Below are 16528 nucleotides of genomic sequence, written 5' to 3' on the forward strand. Positions count from 1 at the left end.
AATCTTTTACCAATATTGTAAAAATTGCTCTTTAGCCTGTTGCAGTCGCTCGAAGCCAGGCAGTTAAAACTTTCCGAGACTTGCCGGACGACGTCTGTTATCAAAGTGCTTGTGTTGCGGAGTTGGTATTTTTGTATCAAACCTCATGAAAATCTGCGTGTGTGGATTAAAAAAACGAAATGCTGAGAAATCGCGAAAACTTATTTTAAATGCAACAATGCAGGACTTTAACAGCAAGAAAGCCGACAGACTGAGGTTTGATGAATTTTAATTTTCTCGTAGTCCAAAGATCATTTGTCAACGAACTGGAAAGTTCACAAACAAAAGGTGGAAGTGGTTTCTAAAGCCTTTCGCGGTCAGTGAACTATTACCCTCTAAAACTTTGCATTTCTTACGCATTAAGGTGGATCGTGAGGTTGTCTGAGAACAGCATACTTCCTTTGTAGAGCCAGACGTCTGACCGCTATTTACGAGGCCAAGTCCCGAGGCGCGGGGTGTGAAACCCTTTTCACATTGCTACAATATTCGTGTAGAGAGTTGAGCTGTCATATCTGTCTTCGCGTTACTAGACATCTCACTACCCCGCGTGGGTTCAGTTTATGTAACCAACACCTCATACACATGCACAGTGCAACCAATCGCAAGGGGAAAACAAGATTTTGTGGGAAAATATCTTAAATTAGCGCCAGTTGCAAAAACAATCTCCGCAATTCAATCGCAGATTTGCGAAAACGCGTTTCAGTTTGCAGGGAATACGTCACTCAAATTGTCAAGAGCGTAGCAATATCACTCACACAGAGTTTCGGAAATAATATGAAATGGAGAACAAGCATCGAACCGCGAAGGAGAAGCGGGCGAGGTTTTCTGTTGGACTCAAGTTTGTTTTATTTTCGAATAAGGCGTCATAATAGGAATTGGGTTGCGGCAAACTCCGTCTGAATTTTTTTTAGTTACAAGTGTTTTACAAATGACCTTGTAAGTGTGTCGAGCGTGTAAACGAAGGTCACGGAAAAACAGGTGAAATTGACATATGTGTTTTAAAGGTGGTTTTGTCGGAAATCTTGTCCACAAACCGTGATATCGCCACCCTCAACATTTCTAACAAGCGATAAAATCAAAACGCAAATAACTGCAGAGTGCGATTACACAATGATAAATTTATCCAATGTTTGCGCAAAGAAGGTCCTGTTTAAGAGACAAAATCAATCGACTTAAATGACCTTCAAGCAGTCACGCAGAAGACGTTATATTTAGCGAGAATACCACAGCCGGCAGACAAGGTTGAAGATATTGATTCTCATGAAAATTTAACATATTCTCAACGCTCGGAAAATGTCAAGGATATCTAAAGACGGCTCCCGTCAAACCAGGCATTTTAAAACTTGCAGTAAAGATACAAGAAACTGACATGGTTCCACCCAACGCATGATGATAAAAATGAACTCATGAAATGGTTGAGACGCAAGGTCACTACTGCCGATAGAATGTCATATGATCAGTGCAACCCAGACGAGATTGGCAGCATCTGTTGACAGGGAAGTTCAACTTCAATACGGCAGAGTACACTAGCCTCGTTAGATACCCAAGGTTAATTTCAAACGCTTCTACTAGATTTGTTTGACATTGCAGCAAATTCAATCCCTTTATTTGGGTATGCGATTTGGTAAATGAAATACTTCCAGTGGAGTAAAATCGTTTGGTGGCTTGAACTAATTAAGGGTTGCCTGGCTGTCATCACCAAACGAAACTTTGCCGGTGATTGATGTGCGAGGTTATTCTTAGCTCAAATTCGTGGGAACGTTTGAAAGCTGTACACATTAATAAAAGTGATAAATTATTTGATTTAAAAGCTGTTTTACTCAGGGAGCTTCAGTTCAAAGTTTACTCGGGAAAAGTATTTTACGACATTATTTCTCCAAATTACTTTCCAATTCATTGTACTCGAATTGTTTGCTAACAATGGGGCATTGTTGCTTTCTGAAATTTTGAAAACCATAACAAAGAAAACATGTCGCTTGGAAGGCGCTGAATAATTTATATCTATGTGGAATTTCAGAGTAGGTTTGTTATTGTCTTTTCTGTTAATAAATATTACTTGAAACTGTAGGAAGGGCGCATATACCGTCTGCACACGTGTTTAGGGGTGTGGAAGGCAAGATATTTTGGTGAATGACCAAAATTTGATGGAAAGAAGAAAGTTATGTGGGAAACACTGCAACGAGTCGGACAAACAGCAACAACTATCGGCAAGATAGTATTTTACCGTTTGACGCAATCAACCCGTATTCAATCAACCAGAACAGTGGAAGACTTAAGTTTGAACTCATCGACATAAGCGTTCGTCACCATGGTAACGCCAGGAGGGAAAAAATCCTTTCTGCTCACTTTCAAAATACGTCGCTTGCTTATTCGGAAATTTCAGCTGTGTGACAACACGTGACGTCATCAGCTATCGTTCTAATGTTCAACGCGGGAGGAAACGTCATATAACCTTGATCGTTTCAACAAAGGGCGCGATGAATTCTAGGGTGGTCACAACTATAGCAGAACCAGTTTCGAAGAGGTCGATATTTCGTGTGTTGAACAACATTCCTCAAAATATCGTCGTTCTGCTTTTTCAACGACAAACCCGCGTTGTTCACGTGTTTTTTCGTTCCAGAATTCAACAAGAAATAAACCTAGGTACTCAAATAAGCCTGAATTTTGCAAGTGTGATTCTCCCAAGAGGAATCTTGAAACCATGAAATACACAGAGGAGCAGATCTTACTCATCAGAAACTCATGGGAGGAAATGAAGGAAATGGGAATGCAGGAACTTGGTCTCCTCATATTTCACAGGTTCGAGGTCTTTTAAACTTTTTACTAGTTTAAAAAAACTCACAACGGTAAAATTATAAACACGTCGAAAACCTTGTTTAAACCAGAGCCTATTTTTTAAAAAAGTGTTGTTTTGTAATATTTGAATAAGCCTAGAGTGCCCGAATTCATCACGATAAAAAAATTAACATAAATTTGATCGCCTCACTGATATGTATTACATATAACTCTGAGGAATATGTAGTCTGTATATTTGTTACCACACAGTTATCGGCCATTCACTTGTGGAAATTTTGGGGAGGGTCAATAGGTCACGCAAAAAAGTCCCCCCTATCTCCAAATTTTTAAACCCATAATGCCGGGTCACGTGTGAAATTAACATCTTGTTGTCATAACAACCAACCGACAAAGTAGCGAATGGAAATGACTTTTGTCAGCAGCATGTGGCATTAAAGGAATTTTCGGTGTGTCAGACTTGACGAGTATTCAACCTACACCGCGTTATTTTTCCTATTGATCAAAACCAACCCAAATACACATTTTCTTATCCCAGATTACTCAACGAATCAAAGTTTATACGAAAACTTTTCTACAACATAGAAATATCTCTAGAGGGAGATCTCCCTTTAGAAAAGATGCGGAATCGACGGAAAGTAAAATCCCACGCAACGAGGTAAGGAATTGATCGGGGAAGATATGGAGAATATTTTTGACAAGTCAGACAGGCATTATAATAAAGCCCGCGTGGAATCGATTGCAATCAGGTTGTGATTTAATTGGTTTTCATACAAACGGGACTAGATCATGACATTATGATACGTCACATTGTCTATTATGACGTAACTCCCACTGGAATCGTGGTCCGCCATGCGTGAACATACTTTGGTTAATTTATTGTCACGTCTCCGCAGACTCGGCGATGATTAAAAGGAGTTTGTGAATGCAAGGTTGGGAGCAATTAGGTTTTGTGACGTCATAGCGTTTTTTAGGATTGCGATGTCGATTACAAAGTACGTGGATTATTTGGACAAACCCGAAGAAACCGAAAACTTGCTCAAAGAGTTGGGAGAAATTCACGTCAGGAAACGAGTGGACCCAGAATACTTTGAAGTAAGTTTCGTTAATTAACTTTTCGGTAACTCGCTGCTGCTCCGCTAAATATTATTTTTATTTCGATGTTTCATGTTTGTTTCTACTTTTGACGAATTGTGTTTCAGTACCTTTTACCTGTGCTCCTGTTTGTGATTGGAGAAAGGTTGAATCTCCCTTCTTCCTCACCAACGCTACAGGCCTGGATAAAATGCTTCTCTTCCCTCCGTAATGGAATCACCGAACATATGCATCGACTGGAATGCAAATAAAATGCATGGATAGTTGCTTAACTAAGAACGTGTTTAATTTATATTCATCTCCAACATTGACCGTAAATACCGGGAATATTGAATGAAACACAAACCAAACACAGGGGACGTCATTAGTTCTAAAACGGCATGCGGCTGATTTTCAGTTTGAATGTAAATGTTAGAAAATATATTTGTGTAGTTCTTAATCGTATTTCAGTTGCAACAACGTTCAATCAAAGTTTCTTTGCTAACTTATTCAGACATCGCCCCCGAAATGTCTCACAAGCAATACATGGTATACAGCCAACATGGCATGCGTCACATGGTATACAGCCAAAATGGCACGCGTCACATGGTATACAGCCAACATGGCACGCATTACCTTGGCATCCCTGCTTAAATAGAATTTAAACTCAATTAGGAAATAAATTTTGTTGTTGGTAACAATATGATCTGTGACATAACACACCTCGTATTTTTATGTGTTATTGTTGTGTTTGTTCGTTTAGGACTTGATTGTGTGCGAATATTGAAATCTTGACCTTGAGTCGCGTCATCCATTCAATGACAAATCCATGTAATTTCGTACATTTCGGAGTGTTCTTCAAATAAAACTAATTATCTCTCTGTCGACATCTTGCGGCGTGTAAGTTGTTCAAGATCTATGCCAAGGTAGCGCCAGGGAGAGAATATGGAAGTTTTATTGTAGAATTTTATTTGATGTGGGCGCGGGTGATTGGCAGCATCAGTCAAGTGCCCGATCCTCATACCAAGAAGAAAACCTGATCGGGATTCGTGCCCCGGACATCCTGCGTTCAAACCCCAGTGTAGCCAAAAATTTAATTTGAGGTACAACCAAACTATCCAGTTGTGAGATGGCGTTACACAAAACCACAATTTAAACCCAGGGAGTAACCGCCTCTAACGTGACGTCATGTTGAGTCATCGTTCCTCGTTAACCAATGCTACGACAAAACTTTTTTCACCGCATTATTAGGTAATAAATAAATAAATTGTCGATCTATTATAAAGCATATCGTGTGTGACGTCATAAAACCGGAACGTGCTTCCGTGCTTTATTTGTGACGTAACAAAACGTGCTGTTCTGATACGGAGTTAAGATTGTTGTTGTGCTGGGTTGGTAACAGACAGTGTAATGAAACAGACAGCTATGAGGCAGCATTTTAGTTAATTCAGATTTAACAGTTATGTTTGAGACTTAACGTCATCTCAATATCTTCCTGAGGATTCCGATGAGTTTACGTACAGCAGCAGGTTTTAAATCGAAGATAACAACAGAAAATTTGTCCACAGGCAACCTATATTATACCAGGTGTTGGCCTCATGGTAAACATTGTTTAATAAGAGAACAATAGCAAAAAAGGGATTAGAAAATGTTTATTTTACTTGCAGCAAGTTTGCTGTTGTTGAATACTTTCTTAGATAAGCTGGATGTTAACAAGATGATGGCAAACGCCTCAGGGCGTATAACGGTAATGTGGAATTGGCTTCATAATTATGCCTCAAAGCCATTAATAACCGATACCAGCCAATAAGTAACAGGGTAGAGTTCTAACAGAGCTCGTCGCATAGAAATTATCCTTTGCACTGCCTGTGTACATAGTTACACCTGTTAACCACCCAGCGTCACACGCATGAAATCAGGCATGACCGGCGCTTTGTGTCGTAACAATCAAAAAGCAGCGTCATCGTGGCGTGACTTCGAAGGGTGTGTTGGTCGGTGAAGGTTTGCGGAAAATTTAATATTTATCGATTTTCAAAAAACACGAGGAATTATTTGATGAAATTCGCTGATTTTAGGCACACTCTAAGTTAAATACGTTGAAAAGTTGAAGCCTAATGTTGAATGACTTTTGGCGATGTTTAAAAATGAAAGTTTACAGACAGTTTAGGGAAAACGCATCGAATGCGGATGTAGACGCGTTCCGTCGACTGTTTGACGCATCGATGCCTCCACGAAAGTGACAACGTACTTTTAAGCTTTTGATCTGTGACTGGAATTACGTGGGTTCTTGTTTCTACCGGTGTCTGGTTTCAACAATTCAACTTTTGTACAAATCGAGGGCACGTCATTTGTAACTGCTATTAGAAGGTTTCCACAGAGAGGAATGTTTGTGAATTTACAAACATGTCTATCTGCAGATTCAAGTTGAAAGTGAAGCGGAAATGCCACAGGAAAGATTCGTCATGTGACGCAATGTTTGCTACAGATCAGTTTCATATGGAGAAGTTAGGATAAAAGAATGAGGTTGTCAGCGTCCTCTCATATTGTTCCTTGTATGTAAGGCGGGCATAAGTTTGTGAACTGAAGTTGATTTCAACGTTAATTCTATAAAACATTTATTCACTCTGAGATTAAGCTCTGTGAAATTGTGCGTATTTAATGAAAACTTTTACATATTCTACAAACGTGCTCGTGAAAATGCGGACGTGTGGGTTTGGTAAATGGATTCCCCTAAAGTTGGCGGGCAACGAATTCTAGAGACATAAATACTGGTTTCCTTCCATCCCGTTTACATTTCAACCCTACAACCAGTGATTAAACTACGGTTAAACATTGTAAAACCACTCACAATTGCCGCTCCCTGGCAACGTATTGTCACTTTGTGTGACGTCGAAAAACGTCACAATACCGTCTCTAGTAAGGTTTCGCCAGTGCTGCGTGAAGAACCGTTTGAAAGTGCGGCATCCGGTATTTTTGTCAAGATTTCATTGTCCACGGTAGTAAGTTTTCGCTTGAATAATAGCATCACATATTTCAAGCTAACGGGTGAACCACAACATGCAGTTTCGAAAAACTTTGTCGCTGTTACAGCAAAAGTGTACTCCCATATTAAAATGCCCCAACGGCAAGTGTAAATTTCAAAGCCAATAATGTTTGGTCGAAACAGTTGTCTCGCCTGCAGTTCATTATATTAAGTATAAATACAGAGAAAACTTAGACGAGTGAAATTAAAACACTTCTGTCTTCAATTGGACTGTGTTGGTTCATCGACTGTAAACGCTGCGTCGGAATTCCGCTACGAGGCGGTGACAACAGGATATGATTCAAGCGTCCAGCAAGCTATTCATCCATAATTCACAGAGCGGCAGTTGGTAATGGATGAGGCTTGCATATAGTCTTGTGCAGAATAAGGTCTGTCCAATCGGATTATCAGTAAGTTACAGTGGGCAGAGTTACCTTGTCCTTGTTCGTCCTGACCAAGTACAGAGTACATGTGTATGACGTATATAGGTAATCTATCAGACAGGTTGAAGTGTGTTTCGATCATTGGTTGAAATAGTTTGTCAGTTTATTTGAGGAATCATTCAGGTTTCTGTACAAACCCGGGAATTGAGAGCTGAAGTAAATAAACGGATTCTTGCCGACAAACTTACAACTTTACTTTGTGACAAATTTGTGAAGCCACCAATAGAGAGCAGGTTAAAGTTTTGCTAAGCGCGCGCGCTCATTCCGGTACTTCATTTCCGCTGAGCCAGCCTACTTTACACCTTTAGTGTGACGTCACAATGAATGTTTACCGCAGGAAGGTGCGTGGGTATCTTTATGTTAATATCCGTGCCCAGATGTGAAAACAAGTTTAGCACGTGGAGTAATAAAGTCGTTTGTCTGAATGACAAACTGTAATCGGATATTTACACTAAAAAACAATTTTAATTGACAGAAACGTTCCCCAATAAGCAGAAAACCTCACGCAAGGAAACCCGTTGCAAACACATGTAGGTGGTTCTTCTGGCAAATGACCCTGAGGCTTGGACTAAACGATTCGTTAATGCGACAACAACTTGCCCGGCGGCATAAAATGTTATTGCCATTTACTCTGTAGTAAACTCGAATGTTTTTTATTACGTAACTGTGATACTTCGTGAAGCTTGCACGTGATGCCAAACATCAACACGTGGGTCGCGATTCACTTAAACGCGTAACAAGGAGGAAGTTTAGTAAGCTCAACATTGATAATATTTATTTTGCTAAGTTGGTGTTGCCACAGAATGTTATCATGTCAGAATATCACGTTAGTGGGAGAGAGTCAGTTGGTTTTGATATTATGGATAAACTGTTGATAATTTAAACACCATCGCCCATCGGTTGGTCAAAACCACTCTATATAAATGAAAGTAGAAAAACGCCCAACCAGACATGCAGCAACATACTTTCGTGGACGTATATATCACGTTCCAGGTGTGACAAGGGAGGTTTGTGACGAGACAGTAGCGTCTCGTGGGAATAGCCCGAGGTGAATTGGAAGAATGGTAACTTACAAATTACCTCGTGTGGTTGTCCGTTGTTGTGGTGGCAGTGAGTGAGTTGATGGCGCGCCTTCGATTGCCAACTAATGGTCGGTCGAATTTTCAGCTAAAACGAACTTTCCATCAAATTGAGCAGGAAAGTCCACAATGATGTGACAGAAATAAAAATGTGGAACCATTAAGTTTCTTACTCAGTTACCAGTGTGAGCAGAATTCTAACCAAGACTGCTCACATATTTGAGGATGATTATCTTAACGGTGATAACATTTAATCGTGGGTAGCAACATGTCTCAATAGATGATAAACAATCTTACAAGTGAAAAAGGCGAGTCAGCGAGTGAAAAGAAAAAGGAAGTTTTGGAATGTAAATTAGCGATGAAGGCGCCCGAAAGAACGCTTTCTTCCACACAGCGGCAACCGAGCAGAAAGTAAAGTGAAACTCGATTACAAAAGAATTTATGCAAATTGTCCTTTATGTGCAGAAGGGGGAAGAAGCAGAAACATCATAGATATTGAAACTGAAAATATCTGAAATATGTCGGTGTGCTGTAGACGAAGAGGTGACTTCAGCAAATGCATTCCCATCTATGTAGTGGGTTTGGTGTGCCTAATAGCGGGTATTCCCCTTATGATCGTTGGAATAGCGCTGAGAAGTCCATATGCTGATTTCCTTGGTTACGTTGGAGGAGCGAGCACGTTTTTTGGGGTTATGTTCCTTTTCCTGTGGCATATGATCACAATCCCTGCTCTGGAACGCAAAGTTAGGGTTTGGGATCTCAAAGTTCTCGAAGCGACATCCGAGGAATTGGAGAAATCGCGACAACGCGGAGAGATTCCGGTATTCTCCAACCCAGCATATGAACGCGATTCATCTCTCCCTGGTGCGCGCGACGCGTCAATTGAAAAAAGTTCACGAAGCTCGTCAACAAACGAGGGGAATGCGCTTTGTCGCGCGAACCCCAACGAGAATAACAGCAACAATTACGAAATTATTGATTTGGATGAAAGCTACGTTCCAAAAATCACGACCATTTCAGGGTCTACTGTGACGTATCAATCGCGGAAGGGCACGTGATGAAAAGGTAAGCACACAAACTTCATCACTTTTTTTTTGTTTAGACAATTTTGTTCTTTAGTTTTAGACTAATTTGTGTTCCTATGGATTTATGCTGATATAAACCCATTAGGTACAATAGCTCGGGGCATTCCCGCAAACGAAAATAACTCGAAAGGAAAATTATCGTGGGAGTTTAAACAATTGTAAGTACACAACTCTGCAATGCCCATTTAGCGCGATAAACAATACATCATTATCGCCACACAACAAAGAAAATTATGTCGCAACAATGGCGTGGGTTTAACAATGTTTACATTCGCATAACTCACAATCCGCAATTTTGCCAATTTATGAAACAGGTACAATTTCCATACAAAGGCTCAACATGAAAATTATTTTTGATTTCGCCGAAATAATTACCTGAATTTAATTTGGGTTGAAAGCGCGATAATATAGCTGTGATGGTTCGTTACTAAATCTAAAATAGACCAACCCCAAACACCGGATGGAACATTACAACAATGCGTCTGAATCCAAACACCAACATCACTTCGTTGCACCAACATTTAATGGTTCGCTTACGGTCAACAAGCTTGTGTCATCGTTAGACACGTTCATGCTTATTTTGTCACAAAGGGTTGGTTGTGTTTGAATTGAAAAACTTCACCTAAACTTTAAAGCAAGCAGAAGAGCAATCTATAAATGGAAAGTGATAATGTATCGTGTGCAACTTTAATTAAAAGGGGGGGGACTCCATCAGAAACCAATTAAATGCAAAAATAGCAGAAATCTTTTCCACGAATACAAATTGCCATTAAAGATAAACATCAACTTAAATAATTAAACGCGTTCGCATTACAGGCAAATACCGCAACTAAAATAGATTCATCTTCGTGTTATGGCTAATTCACTTGCTTTTTTGCAGCTACAAGCAGTTGAACACACAAGATATTCGTCACAGAACGTACAAGGCGGCATTAAACAAAAGGAATTGTTTGATTACAACGGCTCTGTGTTACGCGGAAAGCCATAACTGCAAGTGTTCTTCAAGCTCTGCGTTCCAAAAAGTAATTTTATGCACCAGCTTTCCTGGACATAAGAGCTACTTCGGAATCATATTAGGCGGTGTTGTGCATATGTGTACAAAAGACCGCCACCAAGCATACACATACATGCAGTGCTTATTGCTTCCTATTGTGATTAAAGCACTTTTCTTCAATAGAGTTTTTACCTCAGAATGAAAAACATTTTAAAGGTCTGTGTAACAACACGATGCGTGCCCAATGAATTTATGCAACGATTCAAATCTCATTCATCGTGAGCTTGGATAAAACGAAAACCAACATAGCCCATGTCAAAATGCGCCTGTGTAATGTTACCAAAAAGAGCCCACTATTGCGTCACAAACTTTCCAAGCAGCACTTCAGGCAACAACTTCGAGATAAAACAGGCATTTGTTTCGAAACTGCAAGTATTCCAACCACGAAACGAATTCTTTTATTGAAAAACATACAAACATTCTGTTGGTGTTGTGTTTATTTATACTACACTGCGTTTTATGCAAATACTAATTGTACTTTATTTGTGCACTTAAATTATACTGCACGCAGTATTAAACATTTTAGCGCAAATTTAGCAGCGCTTCTCCAATCGCCTTTTTTTAGCATATTATAACGTCCCAAATTCGTTTATTGTTTTCGGTGACCGCCAGCCTTATATATTTGTTCCCACATGTTTCCTGTCACGAGATCATTTCTGCATTTCATGTATGTTCCTTTTATGACAATATAACAAATAGTTAGTGACGTAGGACAAGTTATGTTGCCCAGCCAGCAGCGCCAGGCCCAGGGTTAAATCTTACGAGAATAAACAAACCAAGATCGAAGACAAAAAGCAATGAAAGTTTTTTTGTGATTTATAAATGTTTTGAAGTCGGCTTCGTAAATCCTCTTTGCTTGTGGATCTGTCTTAAACCCTTGTTTAAACGTGCAACACAAACGTAAACAACAGCCAATGCAATGAAACCACTGAAAATCCACTTCCATTGGTGACGAGTTAATTGTATAGTGACGTCACATCCTAAATCGGCGTTAGCGAACTCAGTGAATGTTTTTCCGAAAAACTTTTCCGGTTGGTCGCACATCATCACATCAGAGTTCACATATATTTTAACGTCTTCCGATTTTGTGGATCGAGATTTAGCAATTGCGTGCGCAAACGCCCACGTGCGGCAATCGCACAGCCAAGGGTTTTCCGCAAGGTGGCCCACACAGGCATTAATATGGCTACGTCTGCGGCCAAATCGTCGAGTGGCGAACCAACTTGTATGCGGTATTGTCAGGCGGTTACGTTCAAGGTGCAAACTCCGAAGACGATGACAAAATGAAAATGCATCGCTTGTTACGTCAGAAAGGAGGTTGTCCGCCAGGTCAAGGCGTTCTAAACAGGGCAAATCTTGTAAAGAAGTTTTATCCATAGAGACAAGCAGATTGGAGCTAATATCCAGCTTTTCCAGGCTTGGCAAACTTATTTTGGGAAAAGTTTTTATCAGGTTTCCAGAGAGGGTAAATTGTTGAAGTTGTTGGAGAGAATTTAGTGATGAATCAAGCACAGAATTGATCAGATTTGAATCTACTTTCAGTATTTTAAGTGAAGACAATTGTTCAAAAATGAAGGACTTGGATTTTTCATCATGTAGTTTGGTCAAATGGTTATTGCACAAGTTTAAGCTTTGCAAGTGTTCCAACCCCTGAAATAAGACTTTCCTTCATGTATGCTTTACCAGTGTATGGTAATCGTTAAATATTTGCACCCATGCAACCAAATTATTACCAACAATGCTAATATTTGCTACAAAATAAATTGAAAAAGAAAAAAAAAGTTTTCTTTGAATCCACAGCTTGTTCACCTGAAATGCCACTGGATTTAATTCCTTTAATTCATTTTTTGAGACATCTAGAATCAAAAGTGAATTTTTTATGGATGAAAACAATTTATCTGGAATAGCGTCAATTCTGTTTGCAGCCAAGTGGAGTTCTTTTAATGATGTAAAGTGACTGAATGCTAGTTGGTGAATCTTTCGTAAAGAATTTCTTGTGACATAAAGCTGAAAGTAAATAAATGTTGGATATGGAATAACAAAAGTTATTGGGATTCCCACCTGGTTTAATGAGGTCAGATGGCCAAATGTGCTTGGAGATATTAATGACAATGAGTTCAATGATAAATCCAGTACTTTCAAATTTTGGAGACCCTGAAAAATGACAAATCGCAACATTAAAAATGAACATCAATTTAACACAACTACCTGAAATGCATCAACTGCTGCCATCTCGATTACATTGTTTGATAAATCCAATTGCTGCAGATTTGACAAACTAGAAAATGCATTGGACTCAATTATCAAAATCTTATTCCTTGCTAAGTCCAATTCTTCAAGACTTTGTAAGTTTTTCAGAGCATCCGAGGGTATAAATGATAATTTATTGGATCTAATTGAAAGAATCAGAAGACTTTCAACCATTTCACCCCTGTTACCATATTTCTGTGACGTTGCAACAAAAGCATCAGAGTTTATATCTGAAATTTGGTTCTCTGCAATATCCAGTTTCATTAAGGCAAGTTGACGAGGAAATGACTTAACCACAAGTGATTGAATTTTGTTGTCGGCCAACGAGATTTCCTACAGCACAAAAAATTGTAGGAAATTTGGTTATTCAATAACCTTTTTTCACAAGCACTTTCAAAACAACATTTTTATAAACTTACTGTGATATATGTTGGAAAGCCTTTTGGAACAGAATCAAATTCTGCACTGGTACAACTTGCCAAGTTTTTCTCTCTAATACATTTACAGCCAAGAGGGCAACTTCTAACCAATACACAACTACAAATTATTAACACAGATGTTGATATCTGCCTCATTGCAAGCAACTTCTTGATCTTTGCTTGGTGAGATAAACACTGCTTACACACTTACTGTGTTGTCAGCACATCATGTTCCTAATGAAACAAACAATGTTTAACCACTGTATGTAGAGATTACCTAAAACGCTTTGCATTCAATTGTGGATTAACAACCATTTGCTCCATGCCTTGGCTTTTCAGACACTTTAAAAAGTATGGCCCGAGGGCAATTTTTATAAAAAGTCCCACTGAAGACAAAATGTTGAACCATTTTCATTAGAAGGCAACCTTTTACCAACGTTTCCACTAACAATTTTTTTTTATGTTAACAAAAATGTTGTGACCAAAAGCGTGCACGTTTGGTTGATAATAAGTCTTTGTATCTTCACATTGGAGTAAGTTATCACTTTATAAAAACAATATAAAAAGGAAGTTACCTGTTCAAGTTTTAAATGAATCATCACGTTTCACAGTATTTTATGTAATGGCAGGAAAAACGTGTATTTCAATTAAGTAAGTCCATATTTCTGCTTCACATGCGTTCACTGGCAACTTCTTCATCTGCTTGTTATGCAACACAAACCTTTGCATTTTTATCTTAGGTTTCAGAATAAATAATTTTTATCGAAAGTAAATTAATCAATCGATTCCCGCCATTGACTATTCTCTGACAACCATTTGTCTTAAATATCCTGCCAACCATCGCCTTATTTACATAAACATTTTTTAACCGACAATGTATCTGACAATGTTTGTTTTTTAATTTTTATTTACATTCTAAAGCAGCAAAAAGTATTGCATAAAACTGCGGTTCGCAAAATACACAGGCAATATTATTTTTATGGCGCCTCTAGAAGCGAATATTTGAATCACACGTAACGTATAACTCGACTCTAAGCACAATGTTGGCTTGCCAACTTAAAGGTTGAATCCGGATGGTTCTGGCAATGAAAGGTTGTCGTTTGAACAAATTTACCACCTCTGAATTGGAATCCGTGTTGGCCTTAAACACCTGGAAAAGTTGTGTTCAAACCATGAATATTTGTTTCAAAACTAGGGGTTTCAAAATATTGTTGGACGAAAAATTCTTCATCAAACCTTTGACAATTAGATACAGCACATAAGGCACTGTCACTTTACTTTTTAACTATGGACATGACGAGATAATGCCAGGCTTCCAACCAAGTATAAGTATGTTGGTAAATAATCTCAGGAATTATTGACTTGCCTTTGCTTTGCCAACTGCTTCTTTGTATGGGGTAAATCTACCGTTTGTTCGTCTGTTTTCGTAGTAAATTTCAAACGTCTTTACGAAATTTTGTCGTAAAAGATAATAATAGCCCTGTGTTCCTATAGCAGCGAGCTGGGTGTCGCGTCCAAGTTTGATCTAAAGTTGAAAGAAAAAATATTCATCAACTGAAACGATTGCGAATCCCATGAAAAAGATTGCGAATCCCAAAGAAACCAAATCAGTCAATGATCAGTTTGCTTGCAATATTCTACCTCAAGCATCTGATTCGTATCACGATTATTCGACATCCAAGCACTTCCACCATTTAACCTTGCCCTTGAAGGGTAGAAGTACCAGAAAGATGAGGATGCATTGAAGTTCTCGTCTGGTATAACATCGTGTTCCAAACCAATAGCTTTTCGACACTCGCCTGAAAAATCAAAAATCTACGTTTCTACTCACATAAGAAGCAATGTGGGAAAAAACTGCCCAGTGGCGACAAATTCCTAACAAGCAAACTCTAACAAATTCATTGAAGTTTTACCTGCGGGAGTGGTTAATAATGTTGGTTCAGAAGTTGTGCGCACTGGCCGCCTTGTTGGATAAGTCCTCATTGGTCTGGTTTGTGGTGGGCGTGGTCGGTAGGTCGGTCTGGTTTGTGGTGGGCGTGGTCGGTAGTTCGGTCTGGTTTGTGGTGGGCGTGGTCGGTAGGTCGGTCTGGGTCGAGGAGGCCTGTTTGTGATGATATTTGATTTATATCATCATGTCAAACTGATACTACATACACATCATATAGTTTTAAACAAGTTGTTTTTTGTTGCTGCCGTTGCTACCGGACATAATTAATTTTCAGGTGCTCTCGTTATGGCAACAAGCCAACGTGACTTTTACCAACTGACGCAAACATCGGAGCTCTTTTTTTGATGCAGTTATTTCCAGAAAAAGAAATTTACCTTGTGTGTGGGGCGAACGTTGGGGAAAAGACAGGTCTCACCATATGGGGGCGCTCAACGACGCGGCCCGGTTGCACCGGAGTTCTGTGCACGCCATTTATCCTGTCTGTACAAATGATTTTTTTTACAACTATCCAGAATCCCTCGAATTACTTCAACATAACTCAGTATCACAAACCTGGCGACGACACATAGAAATCATAATTTTCATTCCTTCTGACGTGGGGCCTGTGACGTCTATCGAGGACCTCATCTCCGTTTCTGCGACCAAAACAGGAACGCGTGCGACGGTGGTAATCAAATGACAGGCAGCGCCCCCTCATGGATATACACTCTACCGCACACTCGTCAGGTGTGGCGCCCTTTAGTCTGAACACCGTTCGAGAGCGAAGCATTCTTCGAGGTCGGATAGAAAACCATTCAGCTTCCCCTGCCCAGTAAAAAGTCTCAATAAGAAATGCTTACCCAGTTATAATAGTAACTTACCTGATGCATTTGTCCGTTGGGCGTTATACACCACAACACACAAACTTAATAATAACACGGAAAAACAAATCGTCGTCATGGTAAAATTTACAAAACAATCTAAATAAAAACAAGAAAAAATGTGTTGAAAATTACTGTTCATTATACCTTGCATCAAACCTAGAATAACTAAATCTGATAATTATATGCATATAGGCTTTCTCGAAACTGTCTTCTAACATGCTGTTATTCTAAAGTCTAAATCTTTAAATTGAGACCATCAACCTGTTGACAACAGGTCTCGGTATATATACGTAAATAACACTTCCTTTTTCCCGCCCTCCGGAAAGCCGGACTCCCGGAAGAAGTCAAATTCATCACAATCAAGTTCGGGCGACTTTAGTTAAATTCCCACCACGTATTTTACAAGTGTTTCAGCGCCAATCCATCAATGTCCGCGTCACCTACAATAAAACGTCCCGT

General features: G+C 39.3%; 4 protein-coding genes across 5 annotated transcripts; 2 read left to right on the forward strand and 2 right to left on the reverse strand.

Annotated features, from left to right (window-relative positions):
* The first annotated feature begins 2030 nt into the window (after window positions 1-2030).
* On the forward strand, window positions 2031-4783 carry LOC145905443 (uncharacterized). The gene is made up of 4 exons (XM_082992647.1): window positions 2031-2838; window positions 3371-3490; window positions 3807-3927; window positions 4035-4783. The coding sequence occupies exons 1-4, from the start codon at window positions 2741-2743 to the stop codon at window positions 4176-4178; spliced, it is 483 nt and encodes a 160-aa protein (XP_082848773.1). The 5' UTR covers window positions 2031-2740; the 3' UTR covers window positions 4179-4783.
* Window positions 4784-7141: 2358 nt separating this feature from the next.
* LOC145905580 (uncharacterized) lies at window positions 7142-11295 on the forward strand. Its single transcript, XM_082992822.1, has 2 exons — window positions 7142-9515; window positions 10416-11295. The coding sequence occupies exon 1, from the start codon at window positions 8969-8971 to the stop codon at window positions 9506-9508; it is 540 nt and encodes a 179-aa protein (XP_082848948.1). The 5' UTR covers window positions 7142-8968; the 3' UTR covers window positions 9509-9515; window positions 10416-11295.
* Window positions 11296-11399: 104 nt separating this feature from the next.
* LOC145905577 (uncharacterized) lies at window positions 11400-14039 on the reverse strand. 2 transcript variants are annotated; one of them, XM_082992819.1, is made up of 5 exons: window positions 13834-14039; window positions 13259-13492; window positions 12798-13172; window positions 12399-12743; window positions 11400-12239 (listed from the first exon to the last, which is right to left on the reverse strand). In XM_082992819.1, exons 2-5 carry the CDS (start codon window positions 13412-13414, stop codon window positions 11406-11408), a joined length of 1710 nt encoding a protein of 569 aa, XP_082848945.1. In that variant the 5' UTR covers window positions 13415-13492; window positions 13834-14039; the 3' UTR covers window positions 11400-11405. The 2 variants fall into 2 exon arrangements, with proteins under 2 accessions (XP_082848945.1, XP_082848946.1); XM_082992820.1 differs by having other exon boundaries at window positions 12399-12596; window positions 12651-12743; window positions 13259-14039.
* A 100-nt stretch (window positions 14040-14139) lies between these two features.
* Window positions 14140-16167, reverse strand: LOC145905579 (uncharacterized). Its single transcript, XM_082992821.1, has 7 exons — window positions 16067-16167; window positions 15759-16010; window positions 15581-15686; window positions 15172-15359; window positions 14900-15057; window positions 14625-14783; window positions 14140-14408 (listed from the first exon to the last, which is right to left on the reverse strand). The coding sequence occupies exons 1-7, from the start codon at window positions 16143-16145 to the stop codon at window positions 14247-14249; spliced, it is 1104 nt and encodes a 367-aa protein (XP_082848947.1). The 5' UTR covers window positions 16146-16167; the 3' UTR covers window positions 14140-14246.
* Window positions 16168-16528: the final 361 nt, after the last annotated feature.

This window comes from Ascidia mentula, chromosome 6 (genome assembly GCF_947561715.1).
Source record: "Ascidia mentula chromosome 6, kaAscMent1.1, whole genome shotgun sequence".
Classification (NCBI taxonomy): Eukaryota; Metazoa; Chordata; class Ascidiacea; order Phlebobranchia; family Ascidiidae; genus Ascidia; species Ascidia mentula.

What these genes read in the sequence shown, in the direction of transcription:
- LOC145905443 (XM_082992647.1), top strand. Translation starts at nt 2,741, where the DNA reads ATGAAATACACAGAGGAGCAGATCTTACTCATCAGAAACTCATGGGAG. An exon ending in GGTCTCCTCATATTTCACAG is followed by an intron (nt 2,839 to 3,370) that starts GTTCGAGGTCTT and finishes TTCTTATCCCAG; the next exon opens with ATTACTCAACGAATCAAAGT. An exon ending in TGGACCCAGAATACTTTGAA is followed by an intron (nt 3,928 to 4,034) that starts GTAAGTTTCGTT and finishes ATTGTGTTTCAG; the next exon opens with TACCTTTTACCTGTGCTCCT.
- LOC145905580 (XM_082992822.1), top strand. Translation starts at nt 8,969, where the DNA reads ATGTCGGTGTGCTGTAGACGAAGAGGTGACTTCAGCAAATGCATTCCC.
- LOC145905577 (XM_082992819.1), bottom strand. Translation starts at nt 13,414, where the DNA reads ATGAGGCAGATATCAACATCTGTGTTAATAATTTGTAGTTGTGTATTG. An exon ending in CAGCAGTTGATGCATTTCAG is followed by an intron (nt 12,744 to 12,797) that starts GTAGTTGTGTTA and finishes GTCATTTTTCAG; the next exon opens with GGTCTCCAAAATTTGAAAGT. An exon ending in TAAATCCAGTGGCATTTCAG is followed by an intron (nt 12,240 to 12,398) that starts GTGAACAAGCTG and finishes GTCTTATTTCAG; the next exon opens with GGGTTGGAACACTTGCAAAG.
- LOC145905579 (XM_082992821.1), bottom strand. Translation starts at nt 16,145, where the DNA reads ATGACGACGATTTGTTTTTCCGTGTTATTATTAAGTTTGTGTGTTGTG. An exon ending in ACGTTCGCCCCACACACAAG is followed by an intron (nt 15,360 to 15,580) that starts GTAAATTTCTTT and finishes CATCACAAACAG; the next exon opens with GCCTCCTCGACCCAGACCGA. An exon ending in ATACGAATCAGATGCTTGAG is followed by an intron (nt 14,784 to 14,899) that starts GTAGAATATTGC and finishes TTTCAACTTTAG; the next exon opens with ATCAAACTTGGACGCGACAC.